The following is a 26,559-nucleotide window of genomic DNA, read 5'->3' as shown; positions in this document are numbered from 1 at the left end:
TTTATACAACTGCCATTGCTGGTAGATCTTCGGAGATGATCAATGGAATCGCAATATCATCTCCTTCATGAGTGTCTTTACCAGACTCCGCTAATAACTTTGAGAGCCCAGTCTTTGTCACACTCGGTTGGTATCTTCAAATGCTGGCGCAAATTAAATTTCAGTTATGGATTTTGCTATTTCATGACCCATCGTGTTTTGCACTGATGCTTCTGAATGTACAGCGCCAGTTATATTGTCAATTAATGGTGTATTATTCTTAGCCGAGCATGTTACATTCTGCTGTTGATCGTTTAATACCGACAATTTTTTTTAGTGCAGATTCGTTTGTCTGACATTCGCTTTCTACCTGGAGTAAGCATTCTTTCTCCGAGTGAGGACAGATGTAGGTTGGGACTGTGTATTAAAGGTTACTTTTCGAACCACTTCTATTTTCAGAGTCAGACTGAGTCACAGTTCCCAAGTTTTTAGTTTTGTTTATATCAGGTGAGCAGAATGTTCGTCTTTGAGCTTCTTGATGCCCAACGCGATTTGCACTGACAGAAGAAGCCTGTATTTACGAACTAACTGTTGAATTTCCAATCACAGGCACTTTATGTTTTGGATTATTGTTTGGAATACCAACTTGATTGTGAGAGAAGTCTGTTGTCCCCGATTTGGGTTTAGTACAGGACTGTGCAGCGCTTGATTTGTAAGAGTTTGGCATCTGTGAAAAAGCAGTCATAGGGTTAACAAAACTCTCGTTCAGTTGTTCCTTAAGAGCTTCAAAATCAGATTTTAAACGCTGTGTTAGCCGAGCTTCGCAGGCTGCAAAATCATATTTATTTCTGTTGAGTTGTGATGTTTCAACAATCACCACTTCAGATAGCCACCCATTTCTCGAACCATTCGCTAGAGTCTGGTATACATAAACCTTGTTTTTTGGAGGATTGCAATCAGCATGTGCATATGACTCCTTCGCATGTGGCATGATCCCATTCTTTTTCAGAATATCACCGATTAGGTTGCTGTCAGCTCCAGGTTTTTTGAATTTATGTTTTTTCATATAGCTGCCAGTCTCATTAAGCGGATGTAATCTTTGATCCTGTGTAACAGGTACGGGCACATCTATTTGTTGACATGAAGGCATTTGATTTTTTACAGCAGATTGGCTTCCAAGGACAACATTAACACTATCGGCACACTCTAGAATCAGCGGTACCAAGTGATCATTAGACGGCAAGCAATTTTGACGGCACTCCTCACTTGGGTATCATGTTGGAGATTTCACAGCAAGTCCTTGTTGATTTTCACAAATGCCCAAAATTCGAACTTCCATCAGTTCGGAATCAGTGATTTCAAATGGAGAAAGATCCTGAACAGTCTCAATTTCAGTATCTAAACGAAAGTTAACATTCAGCTTATTTTGAAGGTGTATCATGAGCTGCAATATCTGAAAGTAAATAAGGCAGTTCGCAATGATTTTTCCTGCTTTCAGCATTAAGGCTTGCAGCCGCAAGTAAAGACAATGAGGGTACCGACGACGCCATTTCGATTGGAGTGACAGAGGAAAACAAAACGCTTGCTTTGAGCGGTTCAATGATGGCGATTACCTCTACCTGAAGATCGCAAGATGGTGTTGCGTTTCCCCTCCAGCGCTGTAGTAAGGATTTGTGACGTTGTCAGGGGACCAGAGACAGCTTCCATCAAGATTCAATCGGCCGCCTGCTGCCTGCAGGTCCTGTTCGCCGACTGAAGCAGACTTGACTCAACTAGGGACTCCGCGTGGCGCTCCGCGTCAGGAGTCTCTATTTAAGGGGAGGACTTCCCACTTAAAGAGCCCGTAATGTCGATTGCAAATCCAGGCAAAGTGAAGGAAAAGAACTTCACGGTAGCACTTCCACGTCACTGCAGCTCCTCACAAGGTAAGCAAACAAGAGTGCCAGGCAGGAAACATGAAGCAGACTGGACTCAACTCGGGACTCCGCGCGACATCAATAACACTGAGACGGTGACCTATGTATTGTGTGCAATCTAGTAAACCTAGCTGGTGGTTCTTCTGTTGTATCTATATATCTTTGCTTTGCAGCTGTGCGTTTAGGGAAGTCTACAAAAGGAGGAAACGTACCCATGGTTTCCTTAAAACAGTGCCTAGTCCATGTATTTATATAATGCCTGGAACAAAGGAGAAGTGGCCTTTGTGTACTCTGAGGACCTTAGTCAGAGTAGGCAGTAAATCGGTAGAACCTATAGTTTTAAATGTGTTCGTGGAAGGCTCTTCTGATTTGCCGTTTTTTTGTGTTTTCGATGTACATTTCAATGCATGTTTACATGAAGGCTAATGCGAAACATGTGCCTTCTGTTTCGTGTGGCCTTTTTTTCCTGACGGATCTGTCAAAGCACAGCTAAGGGCTGTGTGTTTATAGTGTTGTATGTGACCACCATTGTGAATGTGCTTGTATGTACTGCCGTCACCAGGTGTTGTCCCGACAGCAGACTGCAGGACCTGCCCTTTGGGGTTCGGGACTGGCACGCAGGAGTCTGCCAACTCCTCTTGAATGTCTTTGGAGTCCGAAACACACTGTTGCTACCTTGGTCTTCCAACTCTGACTCATACGCGCCAGTGGGTAAATTAGATGCAGCCTGCCTGGCGTAGGCCACCCACCGTGTAGTGCATCTCCCCCTGAATGTTTTAGGCCGAAAGAGTTACACGCTGAACAGCGCTTTTCAGAAACGTTGTTCGTCTTTCCACATACATTTTCAATTGCATGAAGGACAGAACTTAAAGGGTGTTCTTTCCATATTTATGACTAAGGGCAGCTAGATAATAGCAGGAAATGGGGAAAAAACGAGAGACATTCTCTAAAAGAATTGAAAGAAAGTTAAAACCGCCACTCTCCCTACTACAAGGCCGAAGCCTGTTGCAGCCAAAGCAAGTGGCGAGATGTCAAAGATGCTGAAGAAAGTCTTCAGACACTTGTTGTTCGTTGATGAATTCCACTTGTTGAAATGGGTGTCCAAGATGCACCCGTCGAAAGACACGCCAAATATAATTATGGAATTATAATTTGCAATATGAAAAGTAGCGAAAAACTACAGACTCTGCATAAAAACGAACAAATACGATGGTGGGCCTTGACGCATGAAGGATCATGGGTAAAGTACACATCACACTATGGTGAGTATTACAAACATGCCCTACATATGGCCCTTTCTTAATCTTCAAAAACAAGTCATGCAATACGCTGCATCTATCACTAGATGTTGGCTTATGCAAAGCATGTGATTCTAAGCAGATCCACAAGCCTCAGAAATAGAAGGTGCAGATTTAATGCAACAAAACACTTGAAATTCAGCCGATGTGGGTAGTCATAACCAGCTTAACTCTGTGCGTTCCCGGTGATATCCTCCACAGTGCCATGTCCCCCATAATGTCATTTTGTATGTCATTCTGAAACCCTTCTCTTATAATATGTATGGGCTCATGGGCTTTACAAAGGGAACACGCCGAGTTAGCTGGTCATGATTTAGCATATCCGCTGAATTTCAAGGGTAGATGCGTTAAATTTGCACAACATAACTGCACCCTAACTAATGTTTTTTCAGTGAATTTCAAGGGTTTTGTTGTACCAGCGTTTAAAAAAAAAATAATAATTTAACGGGTGACTAGCCATTGCCTTGGGCCGTGTGCACTGTACATGTTATCCAATAGGTTTCTTTCTGACCCACTAGGTGGCCACAGACTTTCGATGTGGCCACTATACTTATTCCACCTCTACATTTCTTTCGGGCCCACTAGACAGTGACTTCAGCCATGCGCACTGTATCTTTTAAAACACTACCTTTTCTTTCCCACTCACTAACTATAGCCTTCGGCCATGACCATTGTGCATGTTCCACCAATAACTTTCTTTGGGGCCCACTAGCCATGGCCTTAGACAATGGCCACCACACTAGGCTATGGCAACCCCCCTAGGTTTGTTTGAAGCCCATAAGATTTGGGTCCCACTTGAAAACTGCCTTGGGCAGCGGCCACACCACTAGATTTCTTTTGTGGCCACACCGCTAGGTTTCTTTTGGGCCTACTAGCCATGGCCTTCGGCCGTGGCCACTTTCCATATTGCACCTTAAAGTAACCCACTAGTCATAGCCTTCGGCTATATCCATTACCGCCACCTCACTGTAGCTGTAAAATTCTCTTTTTAATGTACATTTTTGGAACTTATTTTTTTTGTATCCCCAACCCCTTTTCTTGGTTAGTGTTCCCAATAATAGCCATGTACTTCAGATGCCCGCAGTTATCCGTAAATGCTTGCAAATAACCATGGTTATGGAAAGAACGCGTGCAAAATTCCAAGCTCTTCCCTGCCCTCACTGGCATGCTTCCCTCCCACCCGCCTCAAATTCTTTTTCCCATCCTAGCCTTCTCCCATTCCCCCCAAACATTTGTTGTGTGGCACAATTTAATTCCCGATCGCGTCTTCTATTGTAACCGTGATTATCGTGCAATTTGCCCAGACTATTCCCACAGTTATGCAAAAATGTTCGACCTCTGAACTTGGTCCCCATACCCCTAATTTCAAATGGTGTCCCCTTTCCCCCTGCCCATCTTTAGTCTGATGCTATTGCATCCTTTTTCCCCCACTCCAAATGGCTTTTTTTCACTTTTTGTTTTCGGCTAACCCCGGAATAACAATGGTTATCTCTTGCATCAAGCCAAACCCCACCCCAAAAAAAAACAGCTTTTACTTTTCTGAAAAGCCTCTGCTGCAAAACACCATGGGAACAATGTAGCTATCATTTTGGAAAAAGGGGGCAAACCCTTCGCCATTTTATTGTTTTAGTGTATTTTATTAACATTTTCAACTTAACAAGCAAACTCCCGCCCGCCTCCACTCCCTCCTCCCCCAACCGAAGGACAGCTAGGTTCACTCCCTTTTTATGACCCCTTCTTGGTTTACTCGAGGTTCAGCAGCTAGATGTCGCTGCGGGAAGAGGCTTCCCCTGAAAGGACGGGACAACATTCCAAACTGACCCATATTTTTGCAGGTGACCCTGCATGGAGTAAGTAACTCGTTCAAGGAAAACAAAGTTCCAGACCTTGGACAGCCATTTGTGGTCTGTGGGCACAGTCTTGCATTTCCATTTCTGTGCCACAGTTAATAGTGCTGCTATGGTGAGGATCATAATGGCCTCTCTTTGAGCCTTCGTAAGTAAATCCTCTAAAACGTTCCCCAGACCTAACATGGCCTCGCCAATGTCTTTTTAAAAAAAAAAAAACTTTGCTTTATTTATTTTACAACAAGTAAAACACTGCAGGTAATTCAGTGCCGTTCCAACAGTCTAAGGTGCTGGGGGGCACCATTGTATCCGAAAGTCATCCTTGAGGAATGCCAACGTTTCTCCCCAGTCTTTTGCAAAGTTTTGTAGGTTGTTGTTCATTGCATATGTGGCTCATTCCAGGGCCACCATTTCCCATACCTTGCGCAGCCAGTCCTGTACTGTGGGTATATTTGGGCTCTTCCATCTCTGTGCGATAATGGTCATTGCAGCTAATGTCAGGACCACCCTTGCCATCTCTAAGCCTTTCAATGTCCCCCCCACTGCTTTAACGCCCAAGAATATGCATTCCAGGGGTCTACCTCCTCCGGCCCCAAATGCCTGAGTTTGCGCCTGCTATATTTCCTGTCAGAAGGACTCTATTTTAGGGCATCTCCACCAAATGTGTTCCGCTGTACCCTCTCTACTGCATCTCCTCCAACAATCTCCAGACACCTCTGGATACATATTCAGGCAGTGGTGTAATGCCATCCTTCCAGGCTTCCTGCAGCTGGGATGCCCTTGCCAACTTGGGAATCTTTCCCCAGAGTTTCCCCCACTCCTCCTTCCCGATCTCCTGCCCCAGTATCAGCTCCCACCTTTGCATGTACGGCCATCTAGGTCTAAGGGTGGTATCTTCTAGTATTTTGTACAAAGTGGGTATCAACCCTTTCGCCCATCATTTGTCAACAGAAACTTCTGAAACGCTGTTACCTTTCTAGTGGCCGCCTCCTTAATTATTGGGTTCAGTAACCAGCGTCTTAATTGGGCGTATCCAAGTCTCTCCCCCTCTCCCAAAGTGAATTTCCATTTGCATTCTATGAAGAAGAGGATGTCCTTTCCCTGAAACATATTCTGCATAATCCTACATCTTCCCTCTTGCCACTGCTTGAACGCTCTTTTCTGTCCCTGGCGAGAAATCCCCATTCTTAACCATAGGTGTAAAATGGGACGGGAAGGTTGTGATCCCCCGAGTTCTCACCAGCTTATCCCAAGTTTCTGCTACTAGCTTTGTAATGGTACTCACATACATATGCTTTGGTCTGAGCTGCTTCGGCAGCCACAACACCTCCCTCAAATTGTGTTGTACCACCGCCTGGTCCATAGCGACCTACTGTTTCCCCTCCCCTTCCTGGAACCATTCCCTGATCAACCTTAACTGTTTTGCCTCATAGTATAGTTGAATGTCCGGGAGGGCCATCCCCCTCCCTCCTAGGGGCCATGAGCAGGTGCCCGTTGATTCTAGCCTTCTTGCCTTCCCATATAAACCCATTAGTTAGTTTGCTTATCTCGCTGAAGAAACTTGCTGGAAGTGCCTGTGGGAATCGCCTGAAATAGGTATAGAATGCAGAGCAAGGCGACCATTTTCACCACCGCCAACCTTCCTACTCATGATATTCTGAGATTCCTACATTTTTGTAAGTCTTTCCTTATTCCCTTCAGTGAGGGCAGGTAGTTGGCAGTGTACGAATTTGGACTCCTAGGTATCTGATCCCCCCCCCCCCCTTTGGGCTCCACACAAAAGGGGTTGACGCCCTTAGTGCATTCCGGTCTCCCTTTCCCAGCGTGAGGCTCAACAGTTCTGATATGCTGATGTTGATGAGTAGGCCTGATACCTCCCCAAATCTCTCTAATAATTCCCTCCCTGCTTGGATATACTCTTGGGGTCTGGTCAATGCCAGCAACATATCGGCAAAAGCCGCGACTTTGTGTTGCTGCCACCCGAAGGGTATTCCCTGTATCCCCTCCATCTCCCGTATGGATTGAAGTAATGGCTCCAAGAAGATTGCATAAAGCAACGGGGAGAGTGGGCATCCTGCCTGGATGGATGGCGCATGACATAGCCCTATTGATTACCAGAGGCGTTAACGGGGCGTGATAGTTTTCTTGCACCATTTTAAGAAAGTCTCCTCCCAGGACCATTATCTCCATAACCTGGAACAGGAAGGACTACTCTACCTGGTCAAATGCCATCTCCACATCCAATGATAAGAGAACCACAGGAGTGTCTGTTTTCTGTGCCTTTTCCACTAGATGTGCCACCCTCCCGATGTTGTCTGCCATCTGCCTTCCCCTTATGAAAACCATCTGATCCGGGTGGATCAGTTCAGGCAGGAGCCCCTCCAATCTATTCGCCAGTATTATAGTGTATATTTTTGCATCTACATTTATAGGTGCAATGGGCTTTTTTGAGGTGCATTCCATGGGGTCTTTATTGGGTTTAAGGATAAGGGTCACTTTAGCCTCTTTCATGGATGGGGTAATGTAGCTTGTAGTTTTGAATGTGATAAATAGCTGCGTCAGGTGCGGGACGAGTAATGTTGCAAAATGTCTTATAGAAGGCCACCCTATAGCCATCCGGCCCCGGACTCTTGTTCGAGGGTAGTTTCACGATGACCCTCCTCACCTCGTCCTCTGTTATTGTCCAGCTCAATGTTTCTGGAGCATCCCTACTTATCTTAGGCAGCGTAATGCTCGAGAAAGTTTCCTTGCTGTCGCTGCTGGGGGCTTTGTGATGTATATAATTCCTCATAAAACCTTGCCAGACATTCTTGTATGTCCGTGGTACGGGTGAGGTGCCCTCCTTTGCCATCTTTTAATGCCGTAATCTCATTTCTTGCCCCCTCTATTCCCAGTAGTCGTGCTAACAGGGCATCCACCTTATTGGCTTTCGCGTAGGATCTTTGCCTAACAAAAAGTAAAGTCGCTTCTGCTTTCTTTGTTCTGAGAACCCCAAGTTGCCCAACTGCCCGCCTGTACGTTCTAAGGGTGGACCTTGTGCGGGTTTCAGTCGCTGTTTTCCTTGCAGCCTCAACCTCCAGCTGTGCCTCCAATGCCTTCAGCTGCTTCTCCCTTTGGGCTTTCGCTGCTATAAACTCCCCCCTCATTGTGGCTTTGAGCGCGGCCCATCTAATAATCTCCCGCATTTCGGTGCTATTGTTGATTTCGAAGAAGTCCTTTATCTTCCCTTCCAATTCCGCTGTTATCACTGGGTCCCTTAGTAAGCTCCCTGGATATTTCCATCCCCAGATCACCCGCCTCTGTGCAAGTCCATCCTCATGGAGACTATCTTATGGTCTGCTATCCCGAGGGGACCCACTTTCACTTACCTCACCCTACCCAACAAAGGCGCGGACACCCAAATATAGTCAATTCTGGACTATGAGCCGTGCACACTCGAGAGGAAGGTGTATCCCTCTTCATCTCCCTTCAGCCCCCTCCAGACATCCCTCAGTCCCGCCCTGTACAAACAGTCTCGTAAGTCAGCTGATGCCACCAAACCCCCTCCCGTTCGCCAACCCCTGATCTGTCCCTTCCCCTATGCCATATTAAAGTCACCTATTATTATAAGTCCCCTAGGGAACTCCTCCAGTATTCCTAAGAATACCCTGAGGAATGTTTCTTGGCCCGAGTTGGATGCATAAATTGATGCTATAGTGTAGGAGGCCTCCATGTGTACCCCTCTTACTATTATATACCTGCTTCCCTTGTCCCTAATAATTTCTGCCACCCTAAAGTCCAATGTATTTTTGATAGCCAGGGGCACTCCCCCTGTTTTTGGCATGCCCGAGACATGAAATATCTGATTGAAGCCTCGTATTTTTAACAACCCCTGAATTTTTTTTTTTTTTTACGAGATGCATCTCCTGTAATCCCAGAACATCTGGGCCCTCTTTCCTAATGAATCTCTAGCTTTTTCCTCTTAAGGGGAGTATTGAGCGACCTTACATTATGGGTCAGCCATTTGAATGTGCAGCCGAGTATGTACTGTGCCTATTAGTGTTTCCCCCCCCCACTCTTCCTGCATCCCCTTGCGCTCTGTCCCCCTCTCTTCTGTTCGTCCTTGGGTTACCTGCCTTTTCCCTCCACTGGGTTTTACCCCTCGCCAATTTGTCGTTGCCTGTCCCAGTTTCCCCACCCCGATACTCTTCCCACCCTCCTCCCTCTTGGTGCACTCCTCCTCCCATTACCCCCTCTGTTCTCCCTCCCCTTCTTGAGGGTAACTCTCCCCCGCCCTTACCCTCCGTTCTCCCCTTTGTCAAATCCGCCCTTTCTAACTCCAAGATGTTAACCCCCTCCACCCACCTGTCCCCTATCCATCGCCTACGAGTCCACCACCCCTATTATACTAGCTGCTCAGGGTTCTTCATTGCTCCCCTCCCCTGCTTTGGCTCCCCCCCCATTACTTTCTCCTCCCTCGCCTTGCGCAGTGGGCCTTGTAGTGTCGTTCTCCTTCTCAGCCTTCCCGCACCATGGTTGACTCCCATGGTCTGGGTCTCGATCTATTCTCTGTCCCGGTGACCTGTCGTCCTGTTGGTCCGGACCAGAGATCCACTTGCAAGATGTCTGCCCCTTGTTGCGGTAAAACGATGCGTTTTTGCACTACTGCCCATTCGAATAGGAGTCCAAAAGGGGAAGGTCCACTTGTACCTGATCCCCGATCGTTTAGCACTTTAAGCATTAGGCCCATTTGACGTCGCTTAATTAGTGTACTGTTGGCTAAATCCTGATATAGCGCAATTTTTTCACCCTTGTACAGAACGTGTTCCTGTTGTCTTGCCGCTTTCCAGACTGCTCCTTTTTGGGCGTACCTAGTAAATGCTGCAAGGACATCTCTTGTTCTTGCGTTTGGGCTTATGTTCATTCGTCCCACTCTGTTGATCCAGTCAAGCTCGATGAGATCTGGGGCTGTTTCCCCCAGGAGCTCCGCAAAGATTGCCTGAGCAACTCTGTTTAATTCTCTGTCCATCAGTCTCAGGTAGCAGTTTCAGCCTGATGTTGACTCTCCGAGATCTGTTCTCCATATCCTCCATTTGGAGCTCTAGGTTCTGCGTAGCCACATCCAGTCGCTCTATGGCCTTGCTATTTGCTGTTTACATGTCCACTTCCTGCAACCCCTTTCCAGCAGGTCCATTCTTTCACCCAAATGCCCCATTTCATGTCGTATCTCCACCAGAGTGGAGTTGAGATCCGACCTCATGAGTTGAAATTGCTCCTGCAATGTCTTAACCAGGGTGGCCGGTAGGGTGAGCATTTCCCCTCGAAGTCTGCCACGACATGGGAGTCGTTGGTTCAGCGTCCTCAGGGGTTCTGCGTCCAGTTGCTCCCTCCTGACCACTTTTGGTTTCCTGAGACAGCCACATCGTCGGGAGGATTCCCAGTGCGTCCCCCCGATATTAGTCCTGTCTTTGTAGCCCAGCTTTTGGTCTTCGTTGTCATGGTTCCCTTGGGGCCCTGAGGGTCGTTACCTTCCCCGGGCTGTCCTTTAGGGCGTGTGCTGCGCCTCCCTGCCTAGGCCCTGAGCCTGTGTGCCTTCTTTCCGTTGCTCTGTTCCCGCTATCCTGGAGGCTTCGCCCGCTACACTGCTCTTCTGCCGAGGTCTGTTCTGGCTTCTCGCTGCTTCTGGTCCGTGGGTCCCTACCTGGTCCTCTCTTGTAATCACCTGCTTAAACTGGTCCTCAAGATCCTTCTGCAGCTGGTCCCTCTGCCTATCTCAGAGCTTTCTTTGGTCGATCACACCCCCCCTTATGGTGGCTTTGAACGTGTCCCATACCGTATGGTCATTCATTCCTTGTGAGCCATTAATTTGAAAGAATTCTTTGATCCTTCCCCTTAAGTCTTCACATATCACCTGGTCTCCAAAGCCCTAGGCCCGCCCTCTGCCTGTGCAGCATAAGGCTAATGGCGCATGGTCTGACAGCACTATCGCCCCTTACTCCATCTCCCTCACCTGTCCTAACAGGGTACGAGAAACTCGTACGTAGTCAATTCTGGAAAAGGACAGGTGGACGTGGGAGTAGATGTATACCTTCTGTTTTCCCCATGCAGTTTCCTGTAGGAGTGCACCAGACCCCAACCTTGCCATGCTTTCCTTTGTTTTCTTGGATGGGGCTACTTGGCTGTGATAAATCCTTGCACTCCTATCTTTGTCTGGGTCCCATGCTAGGTTAAAAACCCATCTTACCCCTCGAAAAAGAGTTAAAATTTGGATACAACGGACCTCATGAACCCATCCTGGCCGGTGTTGTGGCCGTATACTGTCGCCAGAGTGCATCCAACTCCGTCCCAAGTGACGTTTACCATAAAATATCTGCCCTCTGGATCGCCCATAGTCTCTGTCACCCGCAATCCCGTCTGCGCGTGAAAGGCCAAGAGGACTCCGCCCTTGGCATTCGCCTGAATCAACTGGGGGGGTAGCCTTTCATTTTAAGCTTATGCCGCTCTGCTTTTTGAATATGTTTGTCTGAGTCTCTTGTAATGCCACCCAGTCTGGCTTCTCCCTTCCCAGGAAATGCTCAACACTTTCCTTCTCTTCACCGGGGAGTTGGGTCCCCTAACGTGCGAGTGATCAACTTGAAAGTTGGCGTTGTACCTATGGCCCCCTGCCCCTCGTCCCAATATCCTAATCCACTGCCTCCCAACCCCCATTTCCTCCTCTCCACTCCCCATCCACCCCATTCTGGTCGGGATCAACCAGCATCTGGCTCCCCCCGGACCTTCTGAACGGATGTTGAGTCCCTGTAACAACCCAGAAACCAATGCAGTTGCCCTAGAGCCATAAACACCCCCAAGAAGACAGTTACCCTCTAGACCCCAGTCCCATAAATCCACCACCTCCCCTGCCTCTGGTACTTTGATCATTCCCAGAGCTTTCTCTTGAGGGGTTCCCTCGCCGGTCTCCGTTCTTGATGCGAGTACCCCATATCCTCCATCTTCATGATCCTCGGGCCCTCCTCGCATGTGGTGATTCGGTGTTGTCCATCCCACATTCCAATAATAAGCCAAAGGGAAAGGTACACTTATATCGCACTTCAGCTCAAGCCAAGGCCAGCACACCAGGCCCATTGCCCTATGCTTCACCAGAGAGGTCAGGGACAAGTCTTGGAATAACTGGAGCTCCGATCCATTGTACTTGATCGGTCTGGCCCTCCTGGAGGCCTCCAGCATCTTCTACTTCCGCCCATACTGATGGAGTGCTACCACCACAGCCCTGGGTCTGGCCCCAGGCTCTCCACGCTTGGACCCCACTACATATATCCAGTATCTCTATATTCCTGACCAATCTTCCACTTCTAGGAGGTCCACAAACACATGCTATGCCACTTCACATAGGTCTTGGTCCATCACTGCCTCAGCCAAGCCTGTTATTCTCTTGGGTGACCACCTTCTCCTTCGAGGGCCCCGCCATGTCTTCGGGTTCCTCTTGCACAGAGGGTCACTGGTCACCCCCGATGCCAAGTTGGATGTACTATTGATAAGACTCACTTTGAGTTTGTAAACGAGACTTATGTTAAATAGTTTTGGTAAGCACAGAATACTGGTTTATCTGTTTAATGGGCCTAGGGTAGGACCCATCATTACTAGTTCTGCCGCATACCCTGTCAATATTATCACAGCTCAAGCGCACTTACAAGCAGTTTACCCTATTAACTGTTACCTGCATTACACAATATGCACAAAAAACATCCAGAAACACAACAAACAAGGGCAATTATAAAAAGTTTACACATATTTCAACAGTAATTCAGATATACAGGGTGAGGAAAGGTCAACCTTGGAACAAATCAATGTATTACTGACAACATAATGAAAATCACAACCACAGGGAAAAAGGAAAAAAGTGCAATACCCGTAAGCTTGGAGAGGCGTTACTAAACATGCACAGTGTTCCCAATCAACTGCTAGGAGAGATACCTCGAATAAACACTGTAAGCTTCTTATGGAACATATTTGTGGGCCACAGACCTAGAGGGAGATACAATATTGGGGCCATAGTCTGGCCAGCACATCTAAGAAGTTAACGATCACTTATAAATGTTGAGAGAACATGGAACTCTTCTACCAGAAGGATTGTGTTATCTCTTGACTCAGAAGTCAAACAATCTTGAAATTTCTTACCTATGTCAAGGGATTTGCCCTGCTTTGGATCTGCTTGGAGCTTGTTGTAGTGAATGGTGACTTCCTCCTAATGAGAGGGGGGGGGGGGAGAGAACAAGGTACCAGTACTTTAGTATTCGAGAATCGTCTTACAATTAATGTTTTCAGGAATGGACTTTTCTTGATTAAGTGGAAGGACATATCAAGACACGTTGAAGGGGCACGAAAAACATTCTTAGATTGGATCCTTCACTATCTTCACGATAGGCAAACATTTCACCACCAATTGCGTCACTTTAGCCCTGAAAATACATCTCCACTTTTGACATGGGCCGGTAGTGGGGTTGCTTACCCAAACCCCATCCCAGCCTCCCAAAACATTCAGGTGTTCTCTTTTGGGAATGGCATCAACTCAGCTTCCACAAATGTAGATGCAATATTCTGGGTTTAAGTACCATATATCGAATTTACACACACTAATTCATAATCTTCACCCATGGTTGAATGTTAAGAACGCATTTAAAGATTCAAGGTCTCTAAATGGGCACCGTCACATCTCCTCCTGCTCTTAAATGCATCTCCCTTTTTGCTACATCATCTCCCAGCTACCTACACCAAGCCTATCCCTAATATTTTCCCCTACTACTGCCTTGCTTCCTTGCCCTGGTCATGGTCTTCTTTAACAAATCTACCTTTACAGTCACCCATCCCCTCCAAACCGGCTCTTTCTAGAGAGACCCGAGAAATCTCACGCACCTGTCTTACCTTGACGTTTTGTATCATCTTGGCCACTTCCACTTTGGTCTTGCCCTTGACCGACTTGCAGTTGACGCCAGTGATTTCATCACCTGCAGCCAGAGTACCATCAATAGCAGCTGGAGTATTATCAAAGACCTAAGAGGTTGAGAGAGAGAGAGGTGTCTTGATTGCCTACGATTAGGCGTGACCATGAGCCCCATCTGAGGCTGTGAAAACAGACCCCTGGTCATCAGTCATTCATGTCAACACTCACCGTAGGCTGTGTCTCAGTGCTAAAAGACAGGCATGCCTTGGTTCATGTGCTTATCAACATGATTAAACATATACAATCAGGAATTATAAAGTTCTTGGACTCAAGGAGATACCACTCTGATGCATTACTCTGAAACATACACTTGACACATGAGTTATCGTGTTAATGCATTTAATATGACCCCCTATCTTCTGAGGATTCTTATTTTCATTAAACAAGCTAAAGCAAAAGCAGATATAACATAACGTTACATCACATTTATGAACATGATTGCCATGCAGGGCAAAGAGCATGACTGAATGTGCAAATAATAGAACAAGTGGTGGTTTTAATTTAACAGCATGTGTAACCGCTCTCTCTCTCTCTCATTAAGCTTTGCTACACTATACTATACGGCATCAGTCTCCATGTACACAGCAAGGCCCCAACATGTCACTCACGTTTAGAGCGGAGTGTGCTTCAAATGAAACAGCTCCTTCTTGGGCTAATGAGTTCTGCTTAGCTGGGCCTTGCTGTCTAGCTCCTATGCTTCTCTGCTCTGCTCTGCACTTCTCCGCAGCCCCTCCTGCTTGAATGGACTGGCAAGTCTTCAGGGCTTCCTTTTTTTCCTTTTGGTGCTGGGCTTCATATGTATCAAGTAACATGGTTTCCCTGCACGTGTGCGTTCATCATACCCACCATTTAGAACAGTGAGGGCTAGAGCTAGAGTGCCACTGTGTTCGTTCGAGTTAGGCCTCCTATGTAAAACTACATTATGTGGGTTCTTGCCGATCGCAGTGAGATCTCTGCACCCGTTTAGTAAATGCCTTCACTGTACTCTATGGAATTCGTGGAGCTCTGCAGCATTACGCACGGTATGCTTCTGCGGGCTACTATATTAGTCGGTTATCTGTTATGAAGAGACATCTCTCTCACTTGTCACTCAGTACTTTGTATGGCACCCGATGGGCTTTAACTGTGCGGACATGCACAATGTTTCTGTTCGCGAATCCTTAACAGATGTGACACTCCCTGTGTGAGGTCGAACACTGCTCTGAGATAGCTAGGTGCTAACACCTAATGGTGTGACATTAAAACAGGCTATTAGCTGTTTGTTGTGGTTGTCTCATTTCCCAGATCAGTAAATAACCACTTCCTGGACATCGGCTGCTCTTGCAGCGCCTACAAATATTTGTTCGGCAAGTGGCACAGACTAACCTTCTGTGTTAAAGTGTGATATATGTTTGAAGAACATCTTTCATTGCTTCAATGGCTACACAGTGATGAAATATAAAAAGCTGTCTTAAGTTAGGCTGAGTTCATGTCAGAAAGAAAGGGCTGTGAAAGAAGAGACAAATGGAGGAAAGTGAATATTGAAAGCAGTGAAAAGGTGGGGATAGGTAGCAATATAATGTAACCAGATAAAGGAACGGACAAAAGAAGAGTGAAACGAAGGATATAGGAAGAGAGAAAATAACTGAAAGAGTCAAAGAAATAGATGAAAGTGAGAGAAAAGTGGCAGTGGCATCGAACAGGGGCGGGACAACATTGGAACCAAAACACTGGAGGTGGAAGGGGAAAAGAACGAGTCAGTACAAACGTGACTGTCTACAGGAATTTTGGCTGTTAACGATGGATAGCTAAGCAAGTGTGCTTACAATCGGACATGTATCATCCTACACTTCAGGAAGGACCTTAAGACCAAGCTCCTCAAAGAGCATCTTGCCAATCACAAGACTCGTCCCCAAATCACCCCCTCTGGAGTGTTTCCCCTACCCAGCTCTGTCTCTCAATCTAAGCTTCTCTGCACGCTATCTTGCGCCCGCTTGGCTGTGTCCCCCATGTAGAACACTCCAACATTTCCCATCTAGGGGTGTGCTTTATAAATCCCAAACATACATCCCGTACATAGGTGGGAAAGAGCTGTAATGTGTAGGTGTGTTTAAAGAATAGCTACCAGACACCACAAATTACCAGACCTTCCTGTATGGTATGGAATGTGGGATTCGTCCTAAACCCAAACAATGGTGTGCAAATGATAAGACAATAGGAGGTTGTCTCTTTTTAATTCTAAAACATTCCAAGTAAAAGGCCCAATCACCTAATGAACATACACTGACCTGCACAATGTAGAGACAGGGGCAGTATTGGGCGCCACCACCAATGCTGATCCCAATCAAATTCTGAGCATCCTTCTTCAGCGTCACTGTACCTGGAACTGTGGGGATCCCACTGAGAGAGAAAAAGAGCAAAGAAATTAAAATTAAGTAGCTGAAGAAGAGGGATGAGAAACAGGATAACATTGGGTGAAAGAGGTAAGTAAAGGAAGAGAGCATGAAAATTAGGGCCATAGAAAAGAAAGTATTAAGTGAGATCAAAAGTTGCAGGAAGAGTTGGAAAAATAAAGAAAATGAAAGGTGGGAGCATGAGGGAAGACAAACCTGGGAAGAAAGAAAAATAATAGCAATGATGTGAATTGTTCAAACGCTAAAGGAAATATAGGGAGTAGTATTATCTGCACGAGGGAGACCCATAGAGAGAGGACCTTTGGAGAGATTAACCTGTAGGCCGGGATAGCCAGCATTTAACCCTCCAGATGTTTTGACCTACAACTAACATGATCCCTTACCACTATGCTGTCTGGGTCTGATGGGAGTTGTAGACCAAAACATCTGGAGGGTGAAAACAGAAATTGGGGGAGCTGGGAGCTATTTAGCTCCTACTTGTAGCCCAGAAGAGCCTGGTTACCTTGAAACCAACAGCTACCAGGAGCTACTTTTGGCTCCCCAGGCCAAATGAGGCTGAACAAACGTACCTATTGACATTAACTCTGTTTGGGAAATCTAGAAATAAACATTAGGACACATCTATATGTTATATTAAGCATAATGGGTCATACATAATGGACAAAATGTTAATATTGCTTCTTAAGTGGAAGTTAGATTTGAGAAACACTATGTACTAGCTCCTCGTTTCCCAGTGTATACTCTGGGGTCCCTGGTTATTGCTCGATACCCAGGAGCTGTTTTTAGCTCTTACATATCCAATCTCAATTTCAATCCTTGTAAAAGGTTGGCCAACACTGTAGATATAGCCAATCTATGAGAAGCGACACCATCAAAACCTTAACTCCCCCCACCCCCAAATATTCCCATTGGTGGTACTGATTGGACCCCCGCTCCCTGAGAAATGGTCTCAATCAGGGATCTCACAGACCATCACAATGTGGACAGGCTTGCATGCTTAGAAGGCCAACAGATATCTCACTCCCACCTCACGCTTGAAACAACTGCAGTCCAGTCCTCAAACACCAGATCAGGACCTCATCATGCCAGTGCAACATCTTTAGCTCCAGAGCACCGATTAAATATTGGAAAGATAATCATACAACACACAAACCATATAAAGGCAGGAGGTTAGGGCTGGAAGTAGGACCAACAGATACCAGACACCCAGCCATGACGGCACAGCCAATATACCACATGAACTCCCTTGGTAGGCATTTCGGATGTAAATTCTTTAGCATCATTTGCAGAACAATGATCATAAATAACAGTCAGGCAACACGTTCAGCCACTGCAAATGGGCAGGCACTTGAGGAGGGTCGAACTGCATCTGCCAGAAGTGAACACTTGATGTAACGCACAACCTTAGACGAGGACTTTCCTCCCATAGGTCAAAGTGTCAACAGTCTCTCCTCACAGCAACGATCAGGACTGTATTTCTACATATTGCACAGACATGGTGTTTTGCCAAAAGCACACATGCAAGCAGACTCTGCAGAGATCGAAACAGCTCTGCGAGCAGGTGAATTGCAGTAGATAGTTCGCAATTCGTGTATGCAATTCGTGTATGCATCAGTTTAGGATGGGAATACAGAAATTGGGGATGATACATATAGACAGGGGACAGAGAGGAATAGGAAGTTACTCAAAAGCACTGCGGTCATCGCACTATGGTTAAAGTGAAACCTATGAACCACCAACATCTGCTAACTTTCTATTAGTAATAGCTTGACTTGTAGGACATATGTGGCTAAACCTTTGCCAATAAACTACCTTGAAAGCAATAATGAGTTTGGCACTTCGATAAGGGCTAGAAAAGCCTTCAGTCAAGGTCATTTTCATCTTTCCGTGAGAATCTTGCAAGATGGGAGAAAATTATATTAGGACACCTTGGGGCACTGACTGCAAGGTGGGTAGACCAAAAAAATGAAGAGGGGCTGTGGAAGACATTTTAATTTTAGGGGCTTTTCATATTAAAGCAGAAATCAAAAGATTTTGTTTTTCCCCCAGGAACCAGTCTCACAGAGAAGTTTGCACAAAGGTCTTCGTGGTTATATTCCCCAGAAAAATGATCTGTAGAAAATCTGTAGAAAATCATTCAGGAAATTCTTTTAATTTTTTTTAAAGAAGCGGAAACCACTGACCTGTGGGCCACAGTGTTTTACTCTAATAGGTGCAAAGCGGAATGTGAAAAAAGCAAAGGCCCTGGGCCATGGTTATGTACGACTACAGTTGGGGTAAGATACAGCAGAACAAATACCCTTCGAATGCAGTGAAAAAGCTTGAGATAGTTAAGGTGAAGTACATTTTTCACCACAATATTGGGATTGTGCTGGAAGTGTGTCGGGATTCCTTGAATGCGTGAATGTGTCTCATGAAGTTATTAGGTACTTTCTTTAACTTATAAAGGTTCATTCCTTAACTACCTTTCTCCAACCAAAGGTCCGAGTCCTCCTCATCCCAAGATGGTGGAGGTGTTTCTGACAACTGACTGGCTATGGAGAAGGCAGGTGAAATGGAACCCTCAGCAAGGTTCTAAACTGCCTTTTGTCTAGTTTAACTCAGGAACTGGTCATATGTTTCTTATCCCAGTAAACAGAATTCAAAATACAGTCATTTTAAGAGCCAACATTTTCAAGAAATCTACGAAGGACATTCCCAAGGCTATTGTGACTGAGAAAGGACAAGCATCGCCGGGAAAGGTTTAGCTAAGTGGAACAGTTTAAATGTATATAGACATATACAATATAAGTGATTATTTTGGTATTTATGAGTTGAGAAATATGAACACATTGTCTGCGGCTTTAAGCGCCAAGTGGAAAAAGCATTTTCTGAATTAACTTAGCGACTTGAATGTACGGCGTGAACTCCCGAAGAATCTATCTTGCGTGCATGCATTCATCGAACAATTCAGGGAGGACACAGAAGAAACATTTACACTCTAAGTTGAAGAAACTAGCAGCGATTGCGCATTCGCATTATGACATTTATTTTGGGAGGCCATAGAAAATATTTCCAGAGCTCATATAGGTGTATTGATGAGCAACAGAAAGACAATTCTAGTGGAAGATTTCAAGCACATGTGCAGCATTCAGAATGCATGGGAATACAAAGATACAGAAACGCTATAGTTAAACTTTCTGCCTGTAAGAAAGAGCCATCTTCGTGTCAATGAAGACCTCTTCCCTCCACAAACACTACTCTACCAGCATTGTGTTACATTAACTAAAGTAATGTTCTGTCCAGAAAGTCTGGTCAACAGCAATATATATATTTTCAGTGAAAACATTTTGTTTAAAGGGACGTTATGGTTAAGTTGCACTAATAAAAACCAATGAAATGCAGTGAAAAAACATTGTTAAAGGGACGTTATGCTTCCAAGTAAAACCGAAAACCCCCAGATATTCACCAGTTATGGTAATCTGAGCAACCATAACTCGCGCCACCACCGTGCACTGCTAAGACTAACACCCAGGACAACACATATGTCACTGATGACATCAGATTCAAAATTTATTTTGATGAAAAGTCCCTACAATGGGTTGTGTGCACGGTTGGTAGCAAGCGGTCATGGGTGATTGGGAGACCTCAATTACACTACTGAATGTATTAAAAAATGTACTCATCTAAAGAAAACATTATATTTGAGTGTTGTTTTTAATACAGGAATCTAATAATGCATACACATAGGCAATGGATGCAGCATGCACCATAGAAGTACAGTAATTTCAATCTGGTAAGGAGGGGTGTGGCCGAGCTCATGGAGTGAGGAGTTTGTTGGGCAGAGCTCCGTCGAGATCCTTAAGCTGATCCTGATGTTACTGACACGCGAAAACAAATGAAACTATAAACACTTCCAAAGGAGCGTAAAGCACTTCTCTAACTCCCCAGAGAAAATCAGACAGAAAACGGAGTCGGATTACTGCGAATACGAGCCTGGAAGCAGGAGCTCACCCCCCCTCCCCCCCCCAGAGGCTAGCAAGATGGCTGACGATGCTGCGGCCCTGAGGAGGAGGGGCTTGTACTGCGCGAGGCTCTCTCAGACCTACGACCATGGGCAATGCACCGAATTTCCCCCCTCTCTGGAGTGCGGACACTGAGGCGACCAGTTATGCAAGTAAAAAGGCGCTGAGATGAGCCAACACCAATGAGAGAGGTGGCGGTACGCAGTGGTCACTGCTAATGAAGGAGGCGAAACCAAGCAGACAGCGCAGGACATCGTAAAGGGCAGCAAGCAAAGAAACAGTCATGCAGAGCTTCATGAGATCCTGAGCCGGAGAGAGGGCTTACATATTGAGAGGCAAACCGCGGGACCATGCAGGTACGGAACTGAATATATGCGAGGGTGCAACAGAGGTGCCGCTCGAACACTGGCGGTGAACGAACAAAGCTGCGCCACCAAATAGGAAACCCCCGACAGCAGCCTACAGCGAAATTCAAACGTGGCGGCAACTCAGGGGGGCGGGTGGATGGCACACTTTCCATGCGGAACACTAAAGGATGACGAGGAAGGCAGTCCAGAACTGCAGCTCGCGGCAAAGTAAGCTGCGCCGTGAACTGGCATCTGTTGCGGACAGCGAGGCTTCAGCATTCCTGATCCAAGCCAGCAATTCTCCATAGCCACGCTGCTAAACGTCTTTCCTCTGAGGACGTGCGCCCTTAATGGGAAAACTGAAACAAGTTGCTGCTCTAGTCCATCCCGCATCACGAGGCCAAGAGGGAGAGACATTGTTGGGGGTGGACCTGCCCTGATATTGTCAATTGTATGAGGTTTGCCAATAACGATGTCTTCAGTGTGTGTTGACTCCCCCTCCTCCTCACCTGAATCCTTTGAGGTAACTTCACGACCCTTGTCTTTCTTTTGTCTAGTGGTCTTTTTCTTCTGATAGAGATACGGTGGTCCTCGGAAGGAAGCCACTGTGGCACCGACAGGAGCCAGAGAACACAGGACTCCCTCCTGAGAACACCAAGTCAAAAGGAGAAAAGCCAAAGGCTAAACAAAAAAAGCCTCTTGACGTAACCACTGCGTATCCGGAGGATGTTGAACGGAATCACAGCGTGATGGCAAGTACTCTGTGAAGAAGGCTCCAATTGCACAAGGAAGGACGGCGCCAAGGTAGCAAAGGTAACAATAGTGGGGGGGTCACAAGAGAGGAGGGCGGAGCAAACCGGTAAAACACCGTAGCGGAAGGAGAAAGGAAGCGAGGGAAAAATGGAAAGTGGAAATCCAGGCTGGAAGCGGGAGGCGAAGGGCACAGAAGGAAATCTAAAGAGTGTAAGGCAAAACAACCAGGAGGGGGAACGAAAGACAGAAAAGAGGGAAAGGCAAGGAAAAAGGCACTAGCAACTGCAAGCGGAAAACTGGAGAGCGTTAACCCAAAGCACAAGACGAGTGAACAGGGTTGCAACGCACAGAACGAATGAAGGGCAGGGCTAAAGTAGGAAGTAGAAGGAAGAGGAGGAAAACACTAGCACGCTAACCTGGGAACGTAGGGAAACGTGCCAGCAAGATTAATGGCGGCGTAATTTCCATGACGCCCACAAGCCCCAGGAATGCAGGCGCGTGACAGATATGGCTGTGGGAAACACTAGGTGCACATGAAAGTCATTTCCTAAAACAATCCCAAGTACAGTCACTAATGAAACCCAGTATATTGGGAGAGCCCACAACACGATAACCAGGACACTTGAGAGCATAACAACGCAACACCGGACTGTGCAAACACGATGGCTGATGACAATGGTAAAACAACACTAAACCCACCGCCCCTGACAATGGATTAATCAGCGCACAAACACCCCAACACTCAGTAAAACAGTGACTGCTGCACTGACCCCTCTTCTGCACACAGTGGCCCCGGGGGTCTGGGTGAATCCAAAAATACGGCACGGAGGATACCTTCTACAGAGCACGAAAATAGAAGCTGCCCTCGCACAAGAACTTCGGAGTGACATATTCCTCAGACAAGAAATACTAGTAAGCCATGGGCTGACGTCATGAGACACACCACCGACCCAAAAGGGCTACAGGGTGCAGCAGGTGCATGGAGACAAATACTCACAACATTGCGCCTTGACAGGGTCCAGGAAAATGTGCACAGAGTAAAAGACACTTAGGGTATAAAAGGCACAGGCGACCAATACGGCCTAAAGCCAAATAGGCCACTGGGGCAAAGTGTGCAGGTCTCCTACCAAAGATAAACTAAGTGCTAAAGTGGACGGAGAGAAGGTCCAGACAGGGCAGTGAGGACTCCATAGCCTGAAATTTGGTCTGCAACACGCATGAAAAGGTGCAGAGCGGATAAATTATTGATGAGTACTGCCCATCTGTGTCACACTTAGCGAAACGTGACCATGCACTGGAGGCGGACTGGAGTGCTTCCAGGAACAACAAACATAAGGCGACCCACCCAGGCATTGCCGACTCCTGGTTGAAGTTTCCTGGTTGAAGTTTGGGCAAAGCTGTAGCCCGCAGACACCAGGAAAACTGGAATAAGTCCGCGAACAGAACTCTTCTCCACCTGGCTTGAGCCATACACACGCACAAAACCCTAGCACCTACGCCGCTGGATCTGTCCAAACCTGCACACACCCTTCGCTTACTGAAAAGTTACATTGCGTCCCGGCTGGAAGACCGAGGTGTTGGGCCGCAGATAGAGGCCTACCTACACACGAGCAAGACAGACATGTCCACTAATAAAGAAAAAGGAAAAAAAAAAAGGAACAATCATGCACTCTTTCGCAGCTACCAGACAACGTGAACCAGTGCAGGACAAACCGGCTACATGCAATGACCAAAAGGCCCCAGCAGATGGCAACAAGGATGGACAGGTGTTGGAGGCTATTGCCGCACTGCGATCGTTCATAGACCCCAAAATCAAAGAAGTCAAGACTGACATGCAACTGATGCGACAGGATGCACGCAACCTGGCTGAAAGGGTAACTACTGCGGAGACTGGGCTCCAAGAAACAAAGGAGACCACGGACGATTTAAAATCAAGAGTGCAGGAACTGGAAAGAAGGGCTGCAACGTTAGAGGCAAGATCCGAGGACGCCGAAGGGCGGGCCCGGCGTAATAACATTCGTCTGCTGGGAATCCCAGAGGGAATGGAAGGCCCGAACCCAAGCGAATTTGTGGAGACTCTACAACAGGAAATAGGCGCTGGCCGACTCTCACAGGGATTCGCAGTAGAGCAGGCCCACAGATCCTCTCAAAAAAGGCCACCACCACACCCCCGCCCAATGACCGCAAAGGTCCTGAATTTCCAGCATAGAGAGATCATACTCCAATACTAGAGGGAAGGAGGGGAGATAAAGAGAGACAACTCAAAAATAGCCATATACCCGGACTACACGCCCACAGTGCAACGTGCAAGAAACTCCTTTGTCCCGATCAAGGCCAGGCTTAGACAATTGAACTTAAAATACATGCTAATGGGAGAGGCCACCAGGGGGCGCACATACAATGGCAGCCTGAATCCCGTGCTCCTTCTGAGGCCAGGTCGAACTGGGGATTGAACCTCCCCGAGACCCCCCCACGGAGAACGAAAGAGCCAGCACGGGCAGTGAACCCCCAGGGACCCCACCGAGAGAAACAGCGACATCAGAGGTCCTCCGCCTTTCCCCGAGCCGGGGCCCCGACAACCGTCCCCGCAGACAGCAAAGCCACAGAGCGGGACAAGCCCGCAAGGGCCGCCACCAACACCACAAGCGGGGCTGAGCCGCGACTCATCACCCCGTGGGGGGCGAAGCGCCCCCCCTCCTTGGAGTGCGCAGAGGATCCCGAAGGCCCCAGGACCCCTGCTCTGGGTGTGAGGCCCCTGCCTGAGGCTGGCGGGGCGTGTGCCCGCCTGACAGCGACCGTGCAAGTACCACGGAGGCCTATTGAAGGGAGAGCGCGGCACCGGCGGGCCCGCCAGGTGAACTTGTGGCCCCCACGGGAGCGAGGCACACTCAACGGTAAGCGGGGGGACAGTCAGATGGGCTGGCAGAGGGAACTACAAAAATACTGTTACCGAGAGTTTGGTCCCCACGTTAGCAGCCCGCTCCACTACAGTGAAATTACCCAGTCTGAAGCCTCGGGACCCTCGGCGGTGGCAATGGAAAGGGGCTTCGCCTCCATTTTACAGGAGATAAGGGACATGCGCTCCACCTTTGCCCAAAAGTTTGAAAAAATGGCCCAACGAGTGGACAAAGTGAAGGACAGACTCCTCCAGGTTGAATCTAACCAGTCATCCTCAGCGACCCTAGAGGTAGAGATGAACATGAGGTTATCTGCCCTTGAAAAAAGGGAGGAGGAGAGGTCGAGACAAATGGACGTTTTCGAAAACAGAGAACAGAGAAGCAACCTCAGATTCTTCGGGGTGCCTGAGGCAGAGGGGGAAACGGAGAGAGCGGTCACCCGAGTGGTGCAAGACATTATTGCCCTCCTCTTTGAAGAAGAGAGGATCACTGAACTCATATTTGATCGGGGGACGGGCAGGGGACCCTGATCGATTCTAGTCCGGTTCCACTATTATGCCGACAAGACAGGGGTGTTAGAGGCCGCCAGGAAAGCTCAGGAAGTCACGTACAACTCCTCCCAGGTCTCCATCTTTCAGGACCTCTCTGCATATACACTAGCTAAGCGCAGGATGTGCCACCCCTCACACATCTGCTGAAAGAGAAGGGGCTAAGATACAGATGGGGCTACCCCTTCTCTCTAACCTTCGAATACCTGGGCCAGCGGACGACGTTGACCACCGAGGAGGACATCAAGGGAGCCATCCAGGACTACGTGACGGACCCAACCCCTCGAAGGGGACCAACTGGACCTGTCCCGGGCGGAGCAAACGGCCAGGGCCCGTCGAGCGAAAGAAAGAAATCTGGCCCAAGGAAATTCAGGAAAATGAACACTCCCTCCCCAACGAAGGAGGGAGAACGGAATGACTCGGAGGGGTGAGCACCTGGGGTCCCAGCCAGGAACGGCACGGGAGTATGGACCACGGGGACGAGCAAAGGGGCATGACCACCTGTTGGTCAAGAAATGAGATACTGGAGACTAAGTAGATCCCAGAACCCCCCAGTAAAGCAAGTATGGCAGGGGCGGCCGAGGGGCTCACAAAGATGGGTTTTTCGCAACCATCGCCTGGCCGAGGAAGGCAGGCTGGTGGTCCGGCCAAAATGCCAGAAATGGCGGAACTATCTGGCTGGATGCCGGGGAGGGCGGAGGGGGTGCACAATCTAGTTGGGGTTTGTTTGTTGGGGAAAGAGTTTTGGGGGCAGTTGGGGAAATGTTCTAAAAGTGTCCAAACAGTGAAACAAGGGGAGCAAGAAGGGAGTAATGATGCGATGACATTGGCTAATAGAGAGGGAAACAGATTATGGTTGATGTCCAGCCGGCCCTGGTTGTGGGTACCCTTAATGTGCGGGGCTGAATACCCCCACGAAGAGGTCCCTGGTATGTAGGGAGTTTAGGAGGGCAAAACTGGACCTTCTCTTTTTGCAGGAGACACACTGGGCAAAGGGGAAAGAGCCTAGAATGCGAGGGGGAGGAATTGAGGAGGTCTTTCACGCCTCCCACAAGGCTAAAAAAAGAGGGGTGGCCATAATGGTGGCAAGAGACGTAGGTTTCGAGAAGAAGGCCATCCAGAGAGACCCCGAGGGCCGATACCTGATGGTGCGGGGCTCCCTGCAGGTCTCCCACTTAACCCTAGCAATAGTGTATGGTCCGAACGAAGGTCAGGCCCAATTCTGGGAGGACGTAGGGGATAAGCTTAGGCTGTTCGTGCAGGGTCCACTGGTGGTGTGGGGGGGGGGGGGGAGATTTCAATATGGTCCTAGACCCAACCATAGACAGAAAACGGGTTGGCTCCCAGAACCTCAGACCCGCGGATGAAGCCATGGCGCAAGAATTTCAGAGGGTGAATGGGGACCTGGGACTGATGGACACGATCGCAACCCCCAGATTAGGGACCCCCTCCTTTACCTACTACTCAGCCATCCATAATTCGTTCGAGGATAGACCACATTTTAGTGGACGAGATCCTCCCTCCATACGTAGCAGGCTATAGGATAGACCCAGTCCCCTGGTCGGACCATGATATGGTCCGAGTCACCCCAACGATG

The 26,559-nt window shown here is 47.6% G+C and overlaps 1 protein-coding gene across 5 annotated transcripts in view; it reads right to left on the bottom strand.

Annotated features, from left to right (window-relative positions):
- The window catches only part of PICK1 (protein interacting with PRKCA 1), a 422,731-nt gene that overhangs the window by 332,983 nt on the left and 63,189 nt on the right, over positions 1 to 26,559 (bottom strand). For 3 of the 5 annotated variants that reach the window (XM_069639883.1, XM_069639887.1, XM_069639886.1), the window contains 3 exons: positions 16,288 to 16,399; positions 13,933 to 14,070; positions 13,198 to 13,264 (listed from right to left, as the gene is read on the bottom strand). In XM_069639883.1, the coding sequence (XP_069495984.1) occupies positions 13,198 to 13,264; positions 13,933 to 14,070; positions 16,288 to 16,399 (317 nt within the window). The remainder of the gene's footprint in view (positions 1 to 13,197; positions 13,265 to 13,932; positions 14,071 to 16,287; positions 16,400 to 26,559) is intronic. The other 2 variants (XM_069639885.1, XM_069639884.1) reach the window with 1 other exon arrangement.

Source organism: Ambystoma mexicanum, chromosome 7q, assembly GCF_040938575.1.
Source record: "Ambystoma mexicanum isolate Mex_15411 chromosome 7q, UKY_AmexF1_1, whole genome shotgun sequence".
NCBI classification, from domain to species: Eukaryota; Metazoa; Chordata; class Amphibia; order Caudata; family Ambystomatidae; genus Ambystoma; species Ambystoma mexicanum.
Note: the sequence above shows the minus strand (reverse complement) of the source record. Positions and strands in the feature narration are given on the sequence as shown.